At 46.8% G+C, this 17634-nt stretch overlaps 5 protein-coding genes across 5 annotated transcripts in view; 4 read left to right on the plus strand and 1 right to left on the minus strand.

The window, feature by feature from the left end:
- The window catches only part of F4817DRAFT_41997 (isocitrate lyase), a 2623-nt gene extending 1745 nt beyond the window's left edge, over nucleotides 1–878 (plus strand). Inside the window, exon 3 of the mRNA XM_049307439.1 lies at nucleotides 192–878. Coding sequence (XP_049160841.1) covers nucleotides 192–549 — 358 coding nt within the window. The 3' untranslated portion in view covers nucleotides 550–878. The remainder of the gene's footprint in view (nucleotides 1–191) is intronic.
- A 3082-nt stretch (nucleotides 879–3960) lies between these two features.
- F4817DRAFT_42014 (alpha/beta-hydrolase) lies at nucleotides 3961–6741 on the plus strand. The gene is made up of 4 exons (XM_049307441.1): nucleotides 3961–4182; nucleotides 4238–4660; nucleotides 4713–5890; nucleotides 5954–6741. The coding sequence occupies exons 1-4, from the start codon at nucleotides 4063–4065 to the stop codon at nucleotides 6378–6380; spliced, it is 2148 nt and encodes a 715-aa protein (XP_049160842.1). The 5' UTR covers nucleotides 3961–4062; the 3' UTR covers nucleotides 6381–6741.
- Nucleotides 6742–7601: 860 nt separating this feature from the next.
- Nucleotides 7602–9625, plus strand: F4817DRAFT_42030 (acyltransferase family-domain-containing protein). Its single transcript, XM_049307442.1, has one exon. The coding sequence runs from the start codon at nucleotides 7922–7924 to the stop codon at nucleotides 9497–9499; it is 1578 nt and encodes a 525-aa protein (XP_049160843.1). The 5' UTR covers nucleotides 7602–7921; the 3' UTR covers nucleotides 9500–9625.
- Nucleotides 9626–10838: 1213 nt separating this feature from the next.
- F4817DRAFT_42056 (uncharacterized protein) lies at nucleotides 10839–11995 on the minus strand. Its single transcript, XM_049307443.1, has one exon. It carries the CDS (start codon nucleotides 11836–11838, stop codon nucleotides 11050–11052), a length of 789 nt encoding a protein of 262 aa, XP_049160844.1. The 5' UTR covers nucleotides 11839–11995; the 3' UTR covers nucleotides 10839–11049.
- A 1090-nt stretch (nucleotides 11996–13085) lies between these two features.
- F4817DRAFT_42064 (SWI/SNF family of DNA-dependent ATPase) lies at nucleotides 13086–17072 on the plus strand. The gene is made up of 4 exons (XM_049307445.1): nucleotides 13086–13438; nucleotides 13537–13704; nucleotides 13778–16741; nucleotides 16804–17072. The coding sequence occupies exons 1-4, from the start codon at nucleotides 13346–13348 to the stop codon at nucleotides 16936–16938; spliced, it is 3360 nt and encodes a 1119-aa protein (XP_049160845.1). The 5' UTR covers nucleotides 13086–13345; the 3' UTR covers nucleotides 16939–17072.
- Nucleotides 17073–17634: the final 562 nt, after the last annotated feature.

Raw genomic sequence — 17634 nt, forward strand, 5'->3', positions numbered from 1 at the left:
CAAAGCACGGGGAACTTTTGGCCGGCGGGGTTCACCCCTCTGTGCCCTTGCACCATTTTAGTTTTGTCCATATACTACGTTCCTTTAACCCCCAAAACCCCCCCCCCCCCCCCCCCCCCTTTTTTTTTTTTCCAATTTCCCGCGTAAGGGAAAGAAGAAGAAAAGAAGAAAAAGCTAACAGCCCTGCACAGACTCGCATACAACCTCTCTCCGTCCTTCAACTGGAAAGCCGCGATGCCGCGCGACGACCAAGAAACATACATCCGACGGCTGGCTAAACTAGGGTACTGCTGGCAGTTTATCACGCTGGCGGGCCTACACACGACGGCGCTCATCAGCGACCGGTTCGCGCGGGCGTACGCGGCCAACGGCATGCGGGCGTACGGCGAGCTGGTCCAGGAGCCCGAGATGGAGGGCGGCGTGGACGTCGTCAAGCACCAGAAGTGGAGCGGCGCGGCGTACGTCGACGAGCTGCAGAAGATGGTTACGGGGGGCGTGAGCAGCACTGCTGCGATGGGCAAGGGGGTTACGGAGGATCAATTCCATTAGGTGGTAGGTGGTGGCCTAAGAAAGGGGTAGATGATATATCTACATAAGAGCCTGTGGGGGGTTTATCTATCTAAGGTGGAGAGGCATGTTGTTGAAAATCACGGCATTATACATAAGTATAGCATATAGTTTGCCGCGATGGGATGTCGGCGGCTTGGTCTGGGATGTTTAATCGAATTGGATATGAATATCGTTTTATCTGCCCTCCTCTTTGGATAGGTCTTTTACCTCGAGGTCTGAAGTGCATTCTTCCGGAAGGGAGTTAACTAGTATTTGTAAATGAGACCTTTTTTAGGTGGATGGCTATTGTGTCGTGATTTGAATGAGTGGTATTAACGTAAAAGAGTTACTATCCCTACCCCTTACGTCGGAGAGGTTATATTAGATTCTCAGACCTAGCAGAACTAATGATAATTAAGAAATATTATTAGGCAGTATAGCACACTTCGCATTAACTTTTAGGTTCCGGTGGTAGATGTCAATACCCCCTTAACTGGCATACATGATACGACTGCACTCCATTATAGTAATTACCGACGGGATTTAGACATGTTACATAATTCCATTATTATCACATACTTATACCACTCTTTTTGAGGTGGCATGGTGATACACAGAGTAAAGATTATAGGTATGGTGGTAAATTTTGTAATTGTCTACTTACATGATAAGACCTCAAGATCTAACTAGGTAACTAGACAAGTTTAACCCACGGTATACTCAAAGGCATCAAGTAGATAGGTATCATGTAAACCATAATGCGAGTATTACACCGTTACCCCCATAGTAATTCTAATATATTTTAAACGTCCAATAAAGGTCCTTGACTAGAAATGGTAGAGCGTTGAAAGATGCGTTGGTAGAGGGGACCATAGACTACAACAGAAGTCGCAATAAACCCCGTCATACATTCGACGGTAGAAAGGTAATTAGGGTACATACGATCCCCTATAGCGATGAGTAAAGGTAACCAATATTCGGTTTATTAGATTATACGATTTGTAGACTCACAGCTGCCATCTATTATTACTTCACTAGAACCGCTGAAATACTTGATTTGAACGAGACACACTACACAAGTGCTGTGGTATATTAGCAGTGTGACGCACAATGAAGTGTTTAAACTAACCTGGTACCTATTGTAAACGCGAAAATTAACCCCCATTTCTTTTGCTTGCTTATTTGTAGCCTCCGTATCAGTGGAATAGGCATACTTAGGATCATGACATCAGTGACGATGTTTTCAACATATCCCACCACTCCCACGATGCTTGAGTTTATACATCTCGCAGGCAATGTTGGGTTCCATAAATGGGCAATTGGTATGCAGTCGAGAAAGATCGTGAGGGTGTTCTGGATTGCGAAAACAGCCACCAGTGCTGCTACTACCCATATTAGGCGATTAAACCAACGCGAGGCCCCAAAAATATTTCTGTATAAGCTGAGAATGCTGAGCTTGAGGAAAGTTACGACCGGCACGTAAAAGAAACGAAAAAGGACAGTCGTCTACCAAGAGACATGCACAATTAGCTATTGTTCACTCAGCAACTGACATTCCACGATAATTCAAGGTATTGTAGCACTTTTACCCTTACATATAAAATCATGATATAGATGGAATGTAAAGGTATAAACTCACAATAGAGAAGAGACGAGGATCGGAAATAAATATAACATGACGTCCTAACCCGTACCTAGTTGCGAGGCAGCCAGAGACAGCATATCCGATTAAGAACACCTTGGAAGATTAGCCGTATAACGTCAGAACCAAGAAGAGACACATACCCACGCGGCCACTGCAAACCAGTCGCTTGCCATAAGATGCATACGACCGTGCTGTATATATCGTGACCAAAGACGCAAGGCAACGCAGAGGGTACCTATAAACGCAGCGATGGTAGCGCAAGCAATAAAACTAGGACCGCGATTATCACCAGCATGCTCAAGCATCCACGCTATTTCCTCAGCATTGGGAGGTCGTGGCCCGGCCATTCTTCTTCAAGATCGAGAGATAAATTCAAACATGGATAAACGAGCGGGATACGATTAGTATCGGTGTATCTTTATTATTATATATAGCCATAAGTAGCGTACTCCTAAAGCTGGAGGATTGCAGATAATCAAGAGTTAGAATATTGAAACTACCTATGAAGCTTCTATTCTATTAGGCGTAATACACGGGTCGATCTGTATACTCTGTTCCCTAAGACACTGAATCAGTTGAATGTCTTTGTTTCCCCCTCATGGCACGGCTGGACCTGTTTTTGGTTTAGCATAATTGGTGATAAAGAGTGAAGACCCCTCCTCGGAGGGGAACTGTCGAGATTTGAGACAACGACGACAGGTAAGCATATAACGTAGATCACTCCAAAGAAAGTAATTATACACGATCACTTATATAACACGAAGTTTATGAGATAAAGTACTCCAGTCGGATTTAAGAAATAATAGCTAGTGGACTACTTCGTATTGATTCGTTTTTCGCTTGTCTATTGTTTTACCGAGCTTCTATTTGTGAAATGAACCTTACGGTCCGTGAGATATCACGGAAGAAGAACCTCTATTACTTAAAGGCTTCTTGAATCATATCTATCTACTAGACTCCAAGATTTACAGGTAGCTTGGCTTAATGCAAGTTTTATTTCTAAGCCTCATTCTTATCTATGCCGAGTCAAATGTTGACAATGCTGTATAAAAATAACATGATAAGACATAACGGCAAGCAACAAAAAAAATAAGCTTGACTTACCGCATATGCATGATCCTCAGTCCATGTCCCGATTAAGAAGTATCCCGAACGAACGGTCAAGCACGCGATTCCACGGTGAATGTGCGATGCGGCCATGGCTACTGTCCCTTGCATAGGCCCGCGCCCCGGCGCCAATCATATCCCGTTTAGGTCGTAGATTTATCTCGCGAGGATGGAGAGCAATCATTGAGAATTTGGAGTCGACAAGGGTCTTTGTCCAACGTCAGCATCCAGGTCCTAGGCGAGATCTCCGCATCATTCCACCCATTCCAACCACGAATCAGAGCTTTCCAAGCTCGGGAGCTGTCTGCCTATTAGAGACTGATTAAGATCCCAATGACGGATCGCGAGCCCAGCCGGTCGAATAGACACGAGAACGCCAAGTTCTCACCTGCCTTTTTCATATAGAGAGCTCCTAGTGCTGAGCTCTTTACCCGCCGCGCCGTTCGGTTCGTGCGATAGAAGATAGAAAATGGCGGGATTCTAGCTCTTAGGCATGGTCCAGGTCTATGGAAATTACAGCATGGCGCAATCCCAAGGGATACCGATGTAATCCACATGCGTGATGTTGATGCTTTCCCCTGGTCATACCCCGCCTCGCTTTCCAGCCTTAGCTCTTTGTTCGTAGCTAGTATTTGATGGCGCCCTGGGCCTTCTCTTTCGTAGAGCTTCTTGTTAAACCTTACGCACCTGCCTCGGTCAAGCTACCATAAGGTTATAGGTCGGCGTAGAAAGTAGGTTGTTCTCGTTGTGCCAACGTGAAGATGAGGTTTCAATCTCCAGCAGCGGTAGCTTTAGCTGCCCTGCCTATCGTCTTCGGCATCACGCCCGAGTCTATGCTTGCTGCGAACCGTTATGGCGCTGCTGCACCAAACCCTAGCGGTGTACGTATCGAATGTTCCACGACGGGCTTCACGTAAACACTGACCACTTGTATAGGACTTCGCCCTCTACACCGTGTCAAACTACACGTTCGAGACCAAGAAGAGGTCATCGCACTGGAACAAGCTCGACCTGAAGACCGGCGAAATCTCCGTCTGGTATGAGGGTTCTGATATTTCGGAAGTCGTGTTTGTCGGGTCCAAACCCACAAGTATTATCTACGTCAATGGCACGAACGCAGAAGACGACGGCGGCATAAGTTTGTACTCTGCCGATGCCGACTCCCTAGAAGATGCCAAATTGATTACTTCTCTACCCGCACCCTACTCGGGTCTCAAGGCTGTCCAGACCGCATCCGGCGATATTCACTTCCTCGTGTATACTAAGGCGTATCCTAACGGCACCGCATATAATGAGGCATCTGCGAGCACACCAGCCAGCACGGCTAGGATCTACACAGAGACTTACGTTCGACATTGGGTGAGTACCTCATCAGGAAATTTTATCGGCGTCGGTAACTAATGGACTTTAGGACACATGGCTTGATGATAAGAAAAACGCCGTTTTTGGCGGTGTGCTGAAGGGAGGCAATGGCTCCTACTCATTCTCCGGGGATCTCACGAACTACGTCTCCGGCATTGCTAATGTCACCCGTGCTGAGAGCCCCTACGATCAGAGTGACGAGAGCGATTACGATATTTCACCTGACGGCAGCGGTGTTGTCTTCCTGACCAAGGATCCCTCGCTCCCGTTAGCTAATAATACCGCCGACGTGATTTACTACGTACCGTTCGATGGCACTTCGAAGGACGCCGTTCCGATCAATGCTAGAGGTACGACGAAGTATCTCGAAGCCCAGGGCGCAGCCACGAGCCCTAGATTCTCGCCCTCTGGAAAGAAAATTGCGTACTTCCAGATGAACAATATTGCCTACGAGTCAGACCGCAATATCGTCTACGTTGCCAACGCGGACTCGGAAGATTTTAACGTGACTGCACTTGCGCTAGACTGGGACAGGTCGCCAGACAGCTTAGCATGGTCCAAGGACTCAGAGACTCTCTTTGTCGCCGCTCCAGATCTAGGCCGGGAACGTATCTTCCCTGTTCCTCTTACCGCCGGTGACTCGTATGTACCCAAGAACATCACCAACGAAGGAGTGCCTTCTGCTTTCTACGTCCTGCCTGACGATTCTATCCTCGTCTCCGATTCCAAGATCTGGACGAGCCGGGATATCTACACCGTTTCGTCGGAAGGTGATGTTATCAAGACATATTTCCAAGCTAATCTGGTCGACCCTGCTCTTGCCGGCCTTGGCCCGGAGGATGTATCCGAGTTCTACTATTCGACCAACACTTCCGAAATCAAACAGCAAGCCTGGATTGTCTACCCAGAAGGCTTCGATGAGAGCAAAACTTACCCGTTGGCTTTCATCACACACGGCGGCCCCCAAGGTGCCCACTTCAACTCGTGGAGTACGCGATGGAACTTCAAGGTTTGGGCAGACCAGGGCTACGTCGTCATTGCACCAAACCCGACGGCGAGTTCAGGTTGGGGTCAGAATTTGACAGATGCCATCCAAGGCCGATGGGGTTTATACCCTTACTGGGACCTCGTCCACGTCTGGGATTACGTCAACAGCACTCTGAAGTATGTCGATACGGAGAATGGCATCGAAGCCGGCGCGTCCTTTGGCGGATATATGACAAACTGGTAAGCTTTTGACTTTCGAAAGGTTAAATGGACCGCATAGATACTAACGGGAACCCCCTTTAGGATTCAAGGACACGAGCTTGGAAGGCGATTTAAGGCCCTCGTGACGCATGACGGCAGCACATCAACACTGAACCAGTACGCTAGCGAGGAGCTGTGGTTCATGAACCACGATTTCAGCGGCCAATTCAACTCGAGCAGTTTTGCGACGGGCTCGCCGTACTATGAATGGAACCCCTTGTTGTACGTGGATAACTGGGCGACGCCGCACTTCGTGGTCCACAACTCGCTAGACTTCCGACTACCCGTTAGTGAAGGCATCCTCCTCTTCAACCTACTCCAAACGAAGGGCGTGCCGAGCAAGCTGCTCAACTTCCCGGACGAGAACCATTGGGTCCTGAACCAGGAGAACAGTTTGGTCTGGCACACAGAGATATTCAAATGGATTAATCACTATAGTGGTATTAGTAATTCGTCGAGTCCTTATTAGGGCGAGATGCGATTCATCTGGGATTGAGACAATTTCATGAATCCCGGTAATACCTAATTAAATTAGACATTATTGTTTGATGAAGCGACGTTGTGTCACATAAAGTGTCTAGTATGTCTAGTACATTATGCCCAGAGCAGTGGTGATCTAAAAGGTGTCACGGACAACGGAATATAATTTAATGTTTTTGTCGCATAGGGGATCCTTCCGACTTCACATTAGTTATATTTTTAAAGTTTGATATCTTAACACCAGGTGCGAATCACATAGTTTCATATGCAGTGCAAGTACATGTACCTATTAGTGAAGGTAAGAGCACTGTGAAATACATACATAGGTAATTTACCTAACTAGGTAGAAATACTAAACTTTTAGTTGCTGTTTCGCAGCCGCTGCCAACTTTCGTTTCTCACCAACAACTCATTTGTCGCAGACATTAGCTGTTTCAACTGCTACAAACGAACCTTAGAACTCCCCCCCACGCTCGCCACGCTCCTTGTAAATAGCGGGTCCCCAATCGCCAAAGGAAAGGATCACCAAGCTTTTGTCCCTATAGATGTCCCCTGTAGATCAAACAGCGGAATACTCCACCACTCCACTTCACTTAGAACTTCTAGAGCACAACACAATCTCATCGCCAAGAAAGACTGGTGAAGCATGGCCAAGGGGGAAAATGGCGTTCATCTAAACCTCAGCTGTCGCATTTCCACGATGAACGGTAATGATCTTCATAATCCACTTAGAACCAACAACCCGTAATCAGAAGAGAATGACGACATTCTTCCCTGTCGGACCACTAAAAACATCCCCTTATGTTGTCCATTGGCTTGGGAGCAACGGAGCCGATCCAACACAGTCTCTTGGATTCCTGCTCATTCACACACGTTACTTCGACTTCTGAACCGTACTCGAAACATTTTCACTGTGACTGACTTCGTTCCACGCGTGGTCCTACGTACGATCCAACACAGCCCCCTCTATCCCACCTTGGCTTCTATTCAAGCTGACCAAATAGAGCATAGAATACGATGGGATAGGCTCTTAGTTGCAATCGAGTATTACCGTACACTTCCTCGGCTTCGCCGTCAGAATCATGTCTAGTTTATTCACTCCACATTCGACGCTATGGAGCGAGCGAGCGCCAACAATAATCTTATATGTGACAAAACCAACCGCGTATCTTTCTTTCTACGTCAAGTGATATTACGGAGGAACTGTTTCGGATGCTCGTAATCTGCATGACTAGTCAGGAAAGTAAATAATAACAGTATTAGATCACATATGTACATATGTCAGCCGCTTCCCCTGGACGATCAGTATCCTTCAAAGCCGGGGTACGCAGCATGATCTTCATCACAAGTGGTCCGTGACAGCTGCGGCTTGAGGTGGACAAACAGAAACGACTCGGTGTAATGATTTCTTATTCTCGTCGCTGTATACTCAGGGGCTAGGTTGGTTACTTGTCGAAAATCCCTACTTCGTAACTGCGAGCGGTACTCCCACCTAAACCTTCTTCACTTCTTTTACTACATTGCCGGACAATGAATGGTTATGCGGTATCGAGGGCCTCGCTCTCCCACGAGGAGAAGTTGTCTCTCATCGACGATAGATCTCTCTCGGATGTAGACAGTGAAAGTGCTCGCGCGGATCTCGACGGTCGTTTCTCGGGTATACAATGGGCTGCCACAGCAAAGGCCTACTGCAACGGCCTACGCTTATCATCATGGAGCTCGTTGATACTTCGAACAGGCATATTTATATTGCCTAGTTTTGTCCACCACCGGTGTGCTCGCGAGCGGTTTCGAATAGAGAAGCTTCACCCAACCGCGTACCTCGACGGAATGCGAGGCCTGGCCGCGTTATTTGTCTTTTTTTGCCATTACTTTTACACTGCCTTCAGGATAGCAGAAGGCTGGGGCCATGGCGACGCCAACTACGAAATATGGCGACTACCGTTCGTTAGGCTCCTCTACAGCGGACCGTCCATGGTCTGCATATTTTTTGTCATTTCAGGATACGCCCTCTCATTAAAGCCGCTAAAGCAAATCCGAAGTCGTTCTTTCGATGGGTTCTCACAAACCATGACCTCATTCGTCTTCCGTCGCTTCTTTCGTTTGTACCTCCCGCCGATGATCTCGACCTTCGGCGTGTTGATCCTACTTCGCTTCGGCTTTTACGAGATCACTAGAGGCTTCTCCGGTGATCGGAAATACATGCACAATGTGGTAGAGCATCATCCCATTCTGGAAGAGACTACCCGGAAACAACTACGTCATTGGATGAAGGAGATGTACGATTTCGTTCACATCTGGGGTTGGGAGAAGTTTGGTGGCGCCACCGGATATGATGTTCACCTCTGGACGATTCCAGTGGAGTTCCGGTGTTCAATGATGCTCTTCCTAATAATATTCGGCACAGCTAGACTACGGACCGGCGTACGATTTCTCTGCCTTTCCTTCCTTATGTGGTTTATGCTTCGTAGCGACCGATGGGAAATGGTTCTATTCCTCTCGGGTACGGTAATCGCCGAATTGGACCTAATCCGCGGAGCCCACGATCCGAACACTCAATCGCCTTCTCCTCCCTTGACGTTACTCCCACTCGAAAAGACACCAGACACTGTCCCTGAAAAACGAGGACCGTGTAACTACCTATGGATTTTACTTTCCATACCGGCTCTCTATCTGATGTCGGGTCCGGACGCCGGACCCGCCGGCGTCCCCGGGTGGAAATACCTCGGGACGCACATTCCGGAGTGGTTCTCGGATAAGTACCGGTACTACCAGATGATCGGATCGATCGCATTCGTGTTTTGCACAGCGCGATCAATCTCCTGGCAGCGCTTCTTCAACTCACCCGTCGTACAGTACTTCGGGCGCATCAGCTATGCGCTCTACCTCATGCACGGCCCTATTACACACACCATCGGCTTCATGATACAGAAGCGCGCCTGGGATTTCACGAGCACAGACGGCCCCATGTATAACTGGGGCTGCGTGCTCGCGGCTACTTTCAACATCCCGCTCGTCATCTGGGCTGCGGATATCTTCTGGCGCGCTGTAGACGCGCCGACGGTTAGATTTACGAAGTGGCTCGAGACTAAGCTATCTATCGAGTAAGGAGGGTTATATGTGACACGTGGGAGTACCGCGGGTACGGTTTGCTTTGGGTTTATGTGTAAATAGGTTATTGGGTATTTAATAAATTTTGTGGTAATAGAGCCTTGCTACTTTCTATGTGCTGTGGTCTTATTATTCGTTCCATAGTCAGACTACCTAATGATGTTCTGATAAAGGCTAGTCATTGGATTACATTATAGACTAACCTATTTGATATGTTTCTTTTTTTTGGCCAACAGCTGAATATGTATTGGAAAATGTCAAGACTGGACGTGTTATTCTCGGCCAGGATAAAGGGGCGGGAAATAGAGTACTCGTAGTCATGCTATGCGCCGTGTGTCCTAGTCACATCGTTAAGCTAGTAATGATTATTATCCATGAATTTGAATAGCTATTGGGAGCTGAGATACACATCCTACCACGGTAACAATGTTGATCAATTGCATATCTCGTCATAGATGTTTTCCATCTTATGGTATTCGTATTCGTATCTACCAAAGGATATCAAAATGTTGGCATTATTACTAGTTCGTAATTTTCCTAAAAATATAGGTCGAGTGGGTAATGAGTAGGTAGCAAAGAAGAGTATAGGGATTAGGTACCTAAACATCTCGCAGCGAGTGCTTGTGTAAGCTGGTAATATAGGACAGAGGCTGGATAGAACGATATCAATGGTAACACATAACAATATGCTAGAGATTCACCGCTGCAGTGACCAGCATAATTACTGGTAACTTAATGTTTGAGTTAGAGCTAAGCCGAAATGTTCCATTCCGTACCTAATTACGGTCAGATCTTCTAGGTAGGGCGGCTTCCATTTCTACGCACAGAAGTGTCCGAGTACGATCGGTAATATTTTAACTGCGGTCAGGACCGCCTGTTTTCTAGATTGGATTTCCGGGACTGTTCGGGAAGTGTATCTGTATTATTGAGCTTAATTGGACTTAATTTTCTAGACCTCTTCCGTCTAATAAGTCAAAGAAAACTGCTGGCTGACAGTGATAATCTTGGGCTTGACGGGCATAGTAGTACATTATTAGTGATTGCTATATCAAACATGAATGCCGGAGAAATAGGGACTTTTGATTACACGTGTATGCTTCTACTGTTTACCACATTGGACAAATAATCTATATATAAATCCTATTACACTGTCATTGCTCATTCAAGTGACCGGATGTACATTGGACTTGACCTAAATAAAGCCCATTGGTTATCGACGAAGAGAAATATATTATCGTGGATACGGCGGAATCGTGAGACTTGAATCATGGGTTTGATATTGATTGACCTTGGTCTATAGGAAAGCAAGTAGCAAAAGTTCCGGGACGCCCTCTCAGGACAACAACGAACCGATGTCATAGTACTCAACGCCTCAAAATGCTTGCCAGTGCTACCATGCAATGCCCCCCCTTCCAATCCTAATTTGAACCCCATTAACTTCGTCAAGCGTCGTAGCTGCTGTGCTGTGCTGCGTATCTCGTATCCCCATCTGAGGAGCAAGAGAAGTGAAGTAGGTATATCAAGAAATGCGTAGTGGCTGTTCTTGATCAGTTATGTCGACTCCTCTTTCCTTCCCTTCCGAACATGTCTTTTCCGAATGGTATGTCGCCTACGTTGAATAGCTCGGCGAAGTTGATCGTTCGCTTCTGACCAGCTCCCTTTCCGAGATGATTCGTAGGCCTTGGCCTTGGTCCTCGCTTGTTGGTGCGCGAGCGAGTCGGATGGGCGATAGGGACGGCGGAAGACCCCGGGCTAGCGCCGTCATTCGTTCGGGTCGAATCTGAGAGGTCTAGGTTCTCCAAATTTAGGTATGGTTCTTGAGGGTACGGGTGTGACGCCCGAAAGGTGAAACTGTCCTGAGTCGGAACGGAAATCATTTGCTGTTCCCCCGCAGGAGAGTTGATGGTCGACTGATGGATAGACGCGGGGGCAGACTCTGTTTGCAAGTGGGGTTCGTTCCGCATCGCAGAAAGATGCGTTTGGTTACCGGAATGGTGGATTTCGGGCGATGACGCTGGTTCGGGCTTTTCTACTTCGTCCTCACTCTCCACCGTTTGGGGCGATATGTCTCGTCCGTCCAGGCGCTCGGTCGCCCACTTCCGGATTAGCCACCCTTCGCCGTCGCTGACACCAATGTTCGACTTATCGAGAAAGGCTAGGAGGTCATCCAAGCAATCTTGGTATCCATCAGCACGGGCTTTTGTCTGGGCGGCGACCGAGGTTTTATAGAGTTTTGTAACGGATAATGCTGCAGCCTTGAAGGAATCGAGTAGTTGTTCGGGTGATTCGCAACCCGCCCCGTTCTTAGCTGGCGAAGACCCCCTCAATGCGTCCATTATAGAATTTGATGTATGGCTGACCGGCTGGTCTAGAGGTTTGACGTAGATGTGCTCGAGCAAAAGGAAGTTAACGTTGATTCTAGCGAGAATATAGCGGTGGAATGGAATAGTAGTCAAAGGACTCAAGTTAGATCTTCTTGCTTGGTCTTGGTCTTTTTCTTCGTTGGGTTTGGTGGGGGTGTGGATTAGTTTGTGGGTCGAAGCCAGTAACAAATGGAAGATGCAGGTTACGTCGTATTGCCTGGACCGACTTGACACTTGACACTTGACGACTTGTGATGACCTTATTAGGGCAATGAAACAATGAAACAATGAGACAGACGAGTAGAATCACTGTTGCAGATATTAACGGCGTATATTGGTATATTAAAAACAGCAAGTTTGCGAAATTCGAGATGCTACGTGTTACGGTTGTCATATGCGCTTCGCTGTTGTTGTTAGGTCCTTATTCCTTGAGCCTTAACCTATGTAGAGCCTTAGAGCCTTTGAGTCAGATGATTCCGGATTGATGATGAACAGGGTCTTGGTGGCTAAGTTTTAATAAAGGCATGGATCTTAGGACTGGCTGACTAGACCCGGATTAATATTTGAAAGAACTAGTTACCTGATTTACTTAAGGTTACTTATGTACATTAGGTCATGTACCTTACTGCACCTTATGTAATCCGTACCTTGTAGGTGATCTTATGTAAGCATGTCCGGAGGTGGATTAGAAAATATACCCGACTCACAAGTACCTATGGACATAACTGATATTTTTTGCAGGCAAATCCCCGGGTACTGCACCAGTTCTTGGCACCGGCGTCAGGAACCCAACCAATCAACATCACTATATGCTACGTTTAAATACTTAATAACATATAAATGCATACACGATATTACATATTGAAAAATTGTGGGGTGAGTATCCGTGGGGTTGGAGGAATACCTTTTATAGATAGGTACATATCTTCAATTACGTACCTAAGGTAAGCTTGATATGTATGTACCTAAGCTACTCTTTCTTATGAATTTCAAGTTCTTTTCGTAATCATTCCTCTTACAATTAATGCTATATAACATAAAATCTATTATAAGAAGACCTGGGAAAAGATTGTAAATTTAAGAAGTTGTCCTGAAAAAAAGTACCTAACCTAAGTTCACCCTTGTCTGTTGCGGCTACCTTAAGATTTCAATTTGTCGAAGCTTAGGTATCGGCGCCCCACTAATGTTCCACTTTTAACAAGAGATACTCTTGCCTGTGATCTAATTTCTATTTGACGGCTCTTTTCAACCTTCACTACATTCACACAACCTTTTCAACTCCAATCCAGCCTCAAGCACATTTGTTCTTGTCTCTGGCTACTTTATCGCCGACACTATACTTTGAAAGTCCACATATCAAAGGATTTAGCAACCTTGGACTACGCCACTTTATAACCCTAGTTTTACTTTTGCACCAGGCGTCGTCTTAATTAGTCGCGTCGCAGTCGCGTAGAGCACTTATCGCAATACATCCCCCAGTATGGCTCCGCCTCGCCCTCGGGCCAGTGCGGCCGATACAGACGCGTCAATGTCTGATGCGCAAGAGCCTGTGTCTAACCACGCTGAGGAAATGGTGAGTTTTAAGTCTATAAAATTCCGATAGTATTCTAGCTGCTCTGTTGGGCCACTACTTATCATCTATTGTCAGCGCCGATACTAACTAGCCTATAGGATGTTGATGAAACACCAGACCAGACTGACACAGATACCAATCCCAACACCACTGCAAGTAGTGTTGCCGGTGATCAGATGGCTGATGGGCGCAAGAAGCGCTCAGAAGCCAACCAGCTTCGAAGAAGCATATTTGGCAAGAAACATGACTTGCTAGGCGAGTCTAAGGTATGAAATAATCTGAACGTACCAATTAAGATAACAGTAAAGTTTAATCAGCTTGCTAATTGCAATACTATAGGAGGATGACAGCATCCGAAGATTTCGTTACTTGTTAGGATTGACCGACCTCTTCCGACATTTCATCGAAACAAACCCTAACCCCAAAATCCGCGACATTATTCACGAGATCGACCGTCAGAACGAAGAAGCCGATAAATTAAAGAAGAAAGGTATTCGTCAGGGCGGCGCAGAGACTGGTCGAGCTCGTCGTACAGAAGCTGAGGAAGATGAAGAGCTACTCAAAGATGAAAGACAAGGTGGATCCGCAGAGACCGTGTTCCGTGAATCGCCAGCTTTCATTCAGGGCTTGATGAGAGACTATCAAATTGCTGGGTTGAATTGGCTCATTTCTCTGCACGAGAACGGAATCTCAGGCATTCTTGCAGACGAGATGGGTCTGGGCAAGACACTGCAAACCATTTCGTTCCTAGGATACCTTCGTCACATCATGGATACTAAAGGTCCTCACCTGGTCATAGTACCGAAGTCTACTCTCGATAACTGGAAGCGCGAGTTCGCCAAATGGACACCCGAAGTCAATGTCCTAGTTTTGCAAGGTGCTAAAGAAGAGCGACATAACCTAATTAACGAACGTTTAATTGACGAGAAGTTTGATGTGTGCATCACAAGTTACGAGATGATTCTTCGTGAGAAGGCGCATTTGAAGAAATTTGCCTGGGAGTACATTATCATTGATGAAGCCCACCGCATCAAGAACGAAGAGTCGTCTCTTTCGCAAGTCATCCGGTTATTCAACTCTCGAAACCGACTTCTTATTACTGGAACGCCCCTTCAAAACAACCTTCACGAGCTCTGGGCCCTTCTAAACTTCTTGTTGCCTGACGTCTTTGGTGACAGCGAAGCCTTTGACCAATGGTTCTCCGGACAAGGTGCAGATTCAGAAGTAGTTGTTGAGCAACTTCACAAGGTCCTACGACCCTTCCTCCTACGTCGAGTTAAGGCGGATGTCGAGAAAAGCTTGTTACCGAAGAAGGAGATCAATCTCTATCTGGGCATGTCGGAAATGCAAGTGAAATGGTACCAGAAAATCTTAGAAAAGGATATCGATGCTGTCAATGGCGCCGGTGGCAAGCGGGAATCTAAGACTCGACTACTTAATATTGTCATGCAGCTAAGAAAGTGCTGCAATCATCCCTATCTTTTTGAGGGAGCTGAGCCTGGCCCGCCTTATACGACCGACGAGCATCTGGTATACAATTCGGGCAAGATGGCTCTACTCGACAGGCTCTTGCGAAGATTACAGAAACAGGGCAGTCGCGTTCTAATCTTCTCACAGATGAGTCGTCTCTTAGATATTCTTGAGGACTACTGTGTATTCCGTGATTACAAGTACTGCCGGATCGATGGAGGCACGGCTCACGAAGATCGTATTGCGGCAATCGATGACTACAATAAACCGGATTCGGAGAAATTCATTTTCCTCCTCACAACTCGAGCTGGTGGCCTTGGAATTAATCTGACGAGTGCTGATATCGTTATCCTCTATGATAGCGACTGGAACCCCCAGGCTGATCTGCAAGCCATGGACCGTGCCCACAGAATTGGGCAAACAAAGCAAGTAGTTGTCTACAGATTTGTCACAGAGAATGCCATTGAGGAGAAGGTTCTCGAGCGAGCAGCGCAGAAGCTCCGCCTTGACCAATTAGTTATTCAGCAAGGACGTGCTCATCCTGGAGCCAAGGGTCCGGCAGCTAAAGATGAGCTCCTCGACATGATTCAGCATGGTGCAGAAAAGGTTTTCCAACAAAAGGGAGCTACGGGAATGGCTGCTAAGGGTGCAGAACTTAACGACGAAGATATCGACGAGATCTTGACCAAGGGCGAGAACCGTACCAAGGAACTCAACGCCAAGTATGAGAAGCTTGGTATTGATGACCTACAGAAATTCTCTTCGGAGTCGGCCTATGAATGGAATGGCGAAGTGTTTGGGAAAAAGAAGGACATTGGCGTGAATTGGATCAACCCCGCAAAGCGGGAACGCAAGGAGCAATCCTATTCCGTCGATAAGTTCTACAGACAGGCTATCTACGGTACTAGCAAGGCAGAAGCTAAGCCTAAGGCTCCCCGAGCCCCAAAGCAGGTCGCAGTCCATGATTACCAGTTCTACCCCCCGCGACTCCGTGACCTCCAGGATCGAGAAACCGCGTTTTATCGTAAAGAGATTGGATACAAGGTCCCCTTACCTGACGGCGACGAGGACAATCTATCGGAACGAGAAGCTGAACGTGCTTTAGATCAACAGGAGATTGATAACGCTACTGCCCTTACCGAGGAAGAACAAGAAGAGAAGCAGACATTATCGCTTCAAGGTTTCGGCGAGTGGAACAAGCGTGACTTCCAGCAGTTTATCAATGGCTCTGGCCGCTACGGACGCCATGACTATGAGCGAATTGCGGAAGAGGTTGACAGCAAGACTGCTGCCGAAGTTAAGGCCTACGCTAAGGTCTTCTGGCAACGATATACCGAAATCGCGGATTACAACAAGTACTTGCAGGTGATTGAATCTGGAGAGGAGCGTATGCGCAAGACGGAGCATCAGCGCAAGATGCTTAGGAAGAAGATGCAACTATATCGAGTTCCACTTCAGCAGATGAAGATTAATTATTCCGTGTCTACAACGAACAAGAAGGTCTACACTGAGGAAGAGGACAGATTCCTTCTAGTGATGCTAGACCGATATGGCATCGATTCTGAGGGTATCTATGAGCGAATTCGTGATGAGATTAGAGAAAGTCCTCTGTTCCGATTCGATTGGTTCTTTCTTAGCAGGACGCCTATCGAGATCAGCCGCCGCTGTACTACACTGCTCACTACGATTGTGAAAGAGTTCGAGGATGCGCACCCATCCAAGACGAATGGGGTCAATGGGAAGGGAAAGAGAGAGCCCGATGACGAGGATAATGATGAGGACAGCATCCTTGGAATGGCCCCCGCCAAGAAGAAGTCAAAGACCGGTGTCAAGGTATGCTATTAATTAATTATTAATTATAACTTCATTCGAACCGACTACTAACACAGAAACAGAACAAGGCCCTTGACAACGTTAAAGGTGGTGGTAGTAAGACTACTTCTACCACGCCGTCCACTCGCGCATCCAGTGTGGCTTCTACCAACTCAACACCCGCGGCTAAGTCCAAGGCCAAGGGAAAGAAGAAGTAAACGGCTGTCGCTGATTAATAAAGGAGTGGACAAGATGTTTTTTGGTCCGCACTAGAATTTCCCTTCGGTCTGAGTTGGCACTTCTTTCGTAGACCTTGTTCTCACAATGGCATCACCGGACTATGGAATGGCAAGGGGAGTATATGTACAGGCGTTTTTATTGGTTGCGTTCGCCACCGGACGACAGAGTCCACGAAATTAAGCTGTCTTGATAGATAGTCTAAATGCTGCCCAGTTCCCGATAGGATCTGGCGAAGATGACAAGAGTCAGGAGGGTGTTTGTACCAAAGCTTGACAGCGGCGGTCAGGATTGGACAGAGATAACAGCATGTTGCACTTACAATGTAAAGAATGAGCTACGACATAGCTATGAATCTGCTTCTCGAGAAGTTTGCCGTGTGTACATACGTGGCTAGTCCTTGGGTGATATTGTGAACCGCTTGTGTTGTTGTTACTGACAGTTGTCCCATTCCTACGCATAATTCAATTTTTGTCATTTTAGGATGGCGACTATCTTGCTACGCCAGACCAATAATCAAAAGCAATATTGTGTCTTAATCAGGTATATTGATTAGAAGCCTCGAGCTACTCCCTGCCTCCTTATACCTAATCCGGAGCTCTCATTTATTTTTCTCTTTCCTACCTAAGTAACGAACAAAAAATTGTCGGACAAAACCCTCAAACGCCGAAGCCTTT

The sequence above is a fragment of the Daldinia loculata genome (genome assembly GCF_022478755.1).
Source record: "Daldinia loculata strain CBS 113971 unplaced genomic scaffold F4817scaffold_13, whole genome shotgun sequence".
Taxonomy (NCBI): Eukaryota; Fungi; Ascomycota; class Sordariomycetes; order Xylariales; family Hypoxylaceae; genus Daldinia; species Daldinia loculata.

What these genes read in the sequence shown, in the direction of transcription:
- F4817DRAFT_42014 (XM_049307441.1), top strand. Translation starts at nt 4,063, where the DNA reads ATGAGGTTTCAATCTCCAGCAGCGGTAGCTTTAGCTGCCCTGCCTATC. An exon ending in CTGCACCAAACCCTAGCGGT is followed by an intron (nt 4,183 to 4,237) that starts GTACGTATCGAA and finishes CCACTTGTATAG; the next exon opens with GACTTCGCCCTCTACACCGT. An exon ending in AGACTTACGTTCGACATTGG is followed by an intron (nt 4,661 to 4,712) that starts GTGAGTACCTCA and finishes AATGGACTTTAG; the next exon opens with GACACATGGCTTGATGATAA.
- F4817DRAFT_42030 (XM_049307442.1), top strand. Translation starts at nt 7,922, where the DNA reads ATGAATGGTTATGCGGTATCGAGGGCCTCGCTCTCCCACGAGGAGAAG.
- F4817DRAFT_42056 (XM_049307443.1), bottom strand. Translation starts at nt 11,838, where the DNA reads ATGGACGCATTGAGGGGGTCTTCGCCAGCTAAGAACGGGGCGGGTTGC.
- F4817DRAFT_42064 (XM_049307445.1), top strand. Translation starts at nt 13,346, where the DNA reads ATGGCTCCGCCTCGCCCTCGGGCCAGTGCGGCCGATACAGACGCGTCA. An exon ending in CTAACCACGCTGAGGAAATG is followed by an intron (nt 13,439 to 13,536) that starts GTGAGTTTTAAG and finishes ACTAGCCTATAG; the next exon opens with GATGTTGATGAAACACCAGA. An exon ending in ACTTGCTAGGCGAGTCTAAG is followed by an intron (nt 13,705 to 13,777) that starts GTATGAAATAAT and finishes GCAATACTATAG; the next exon opens with GAGGATGACAGCATCCGAAG.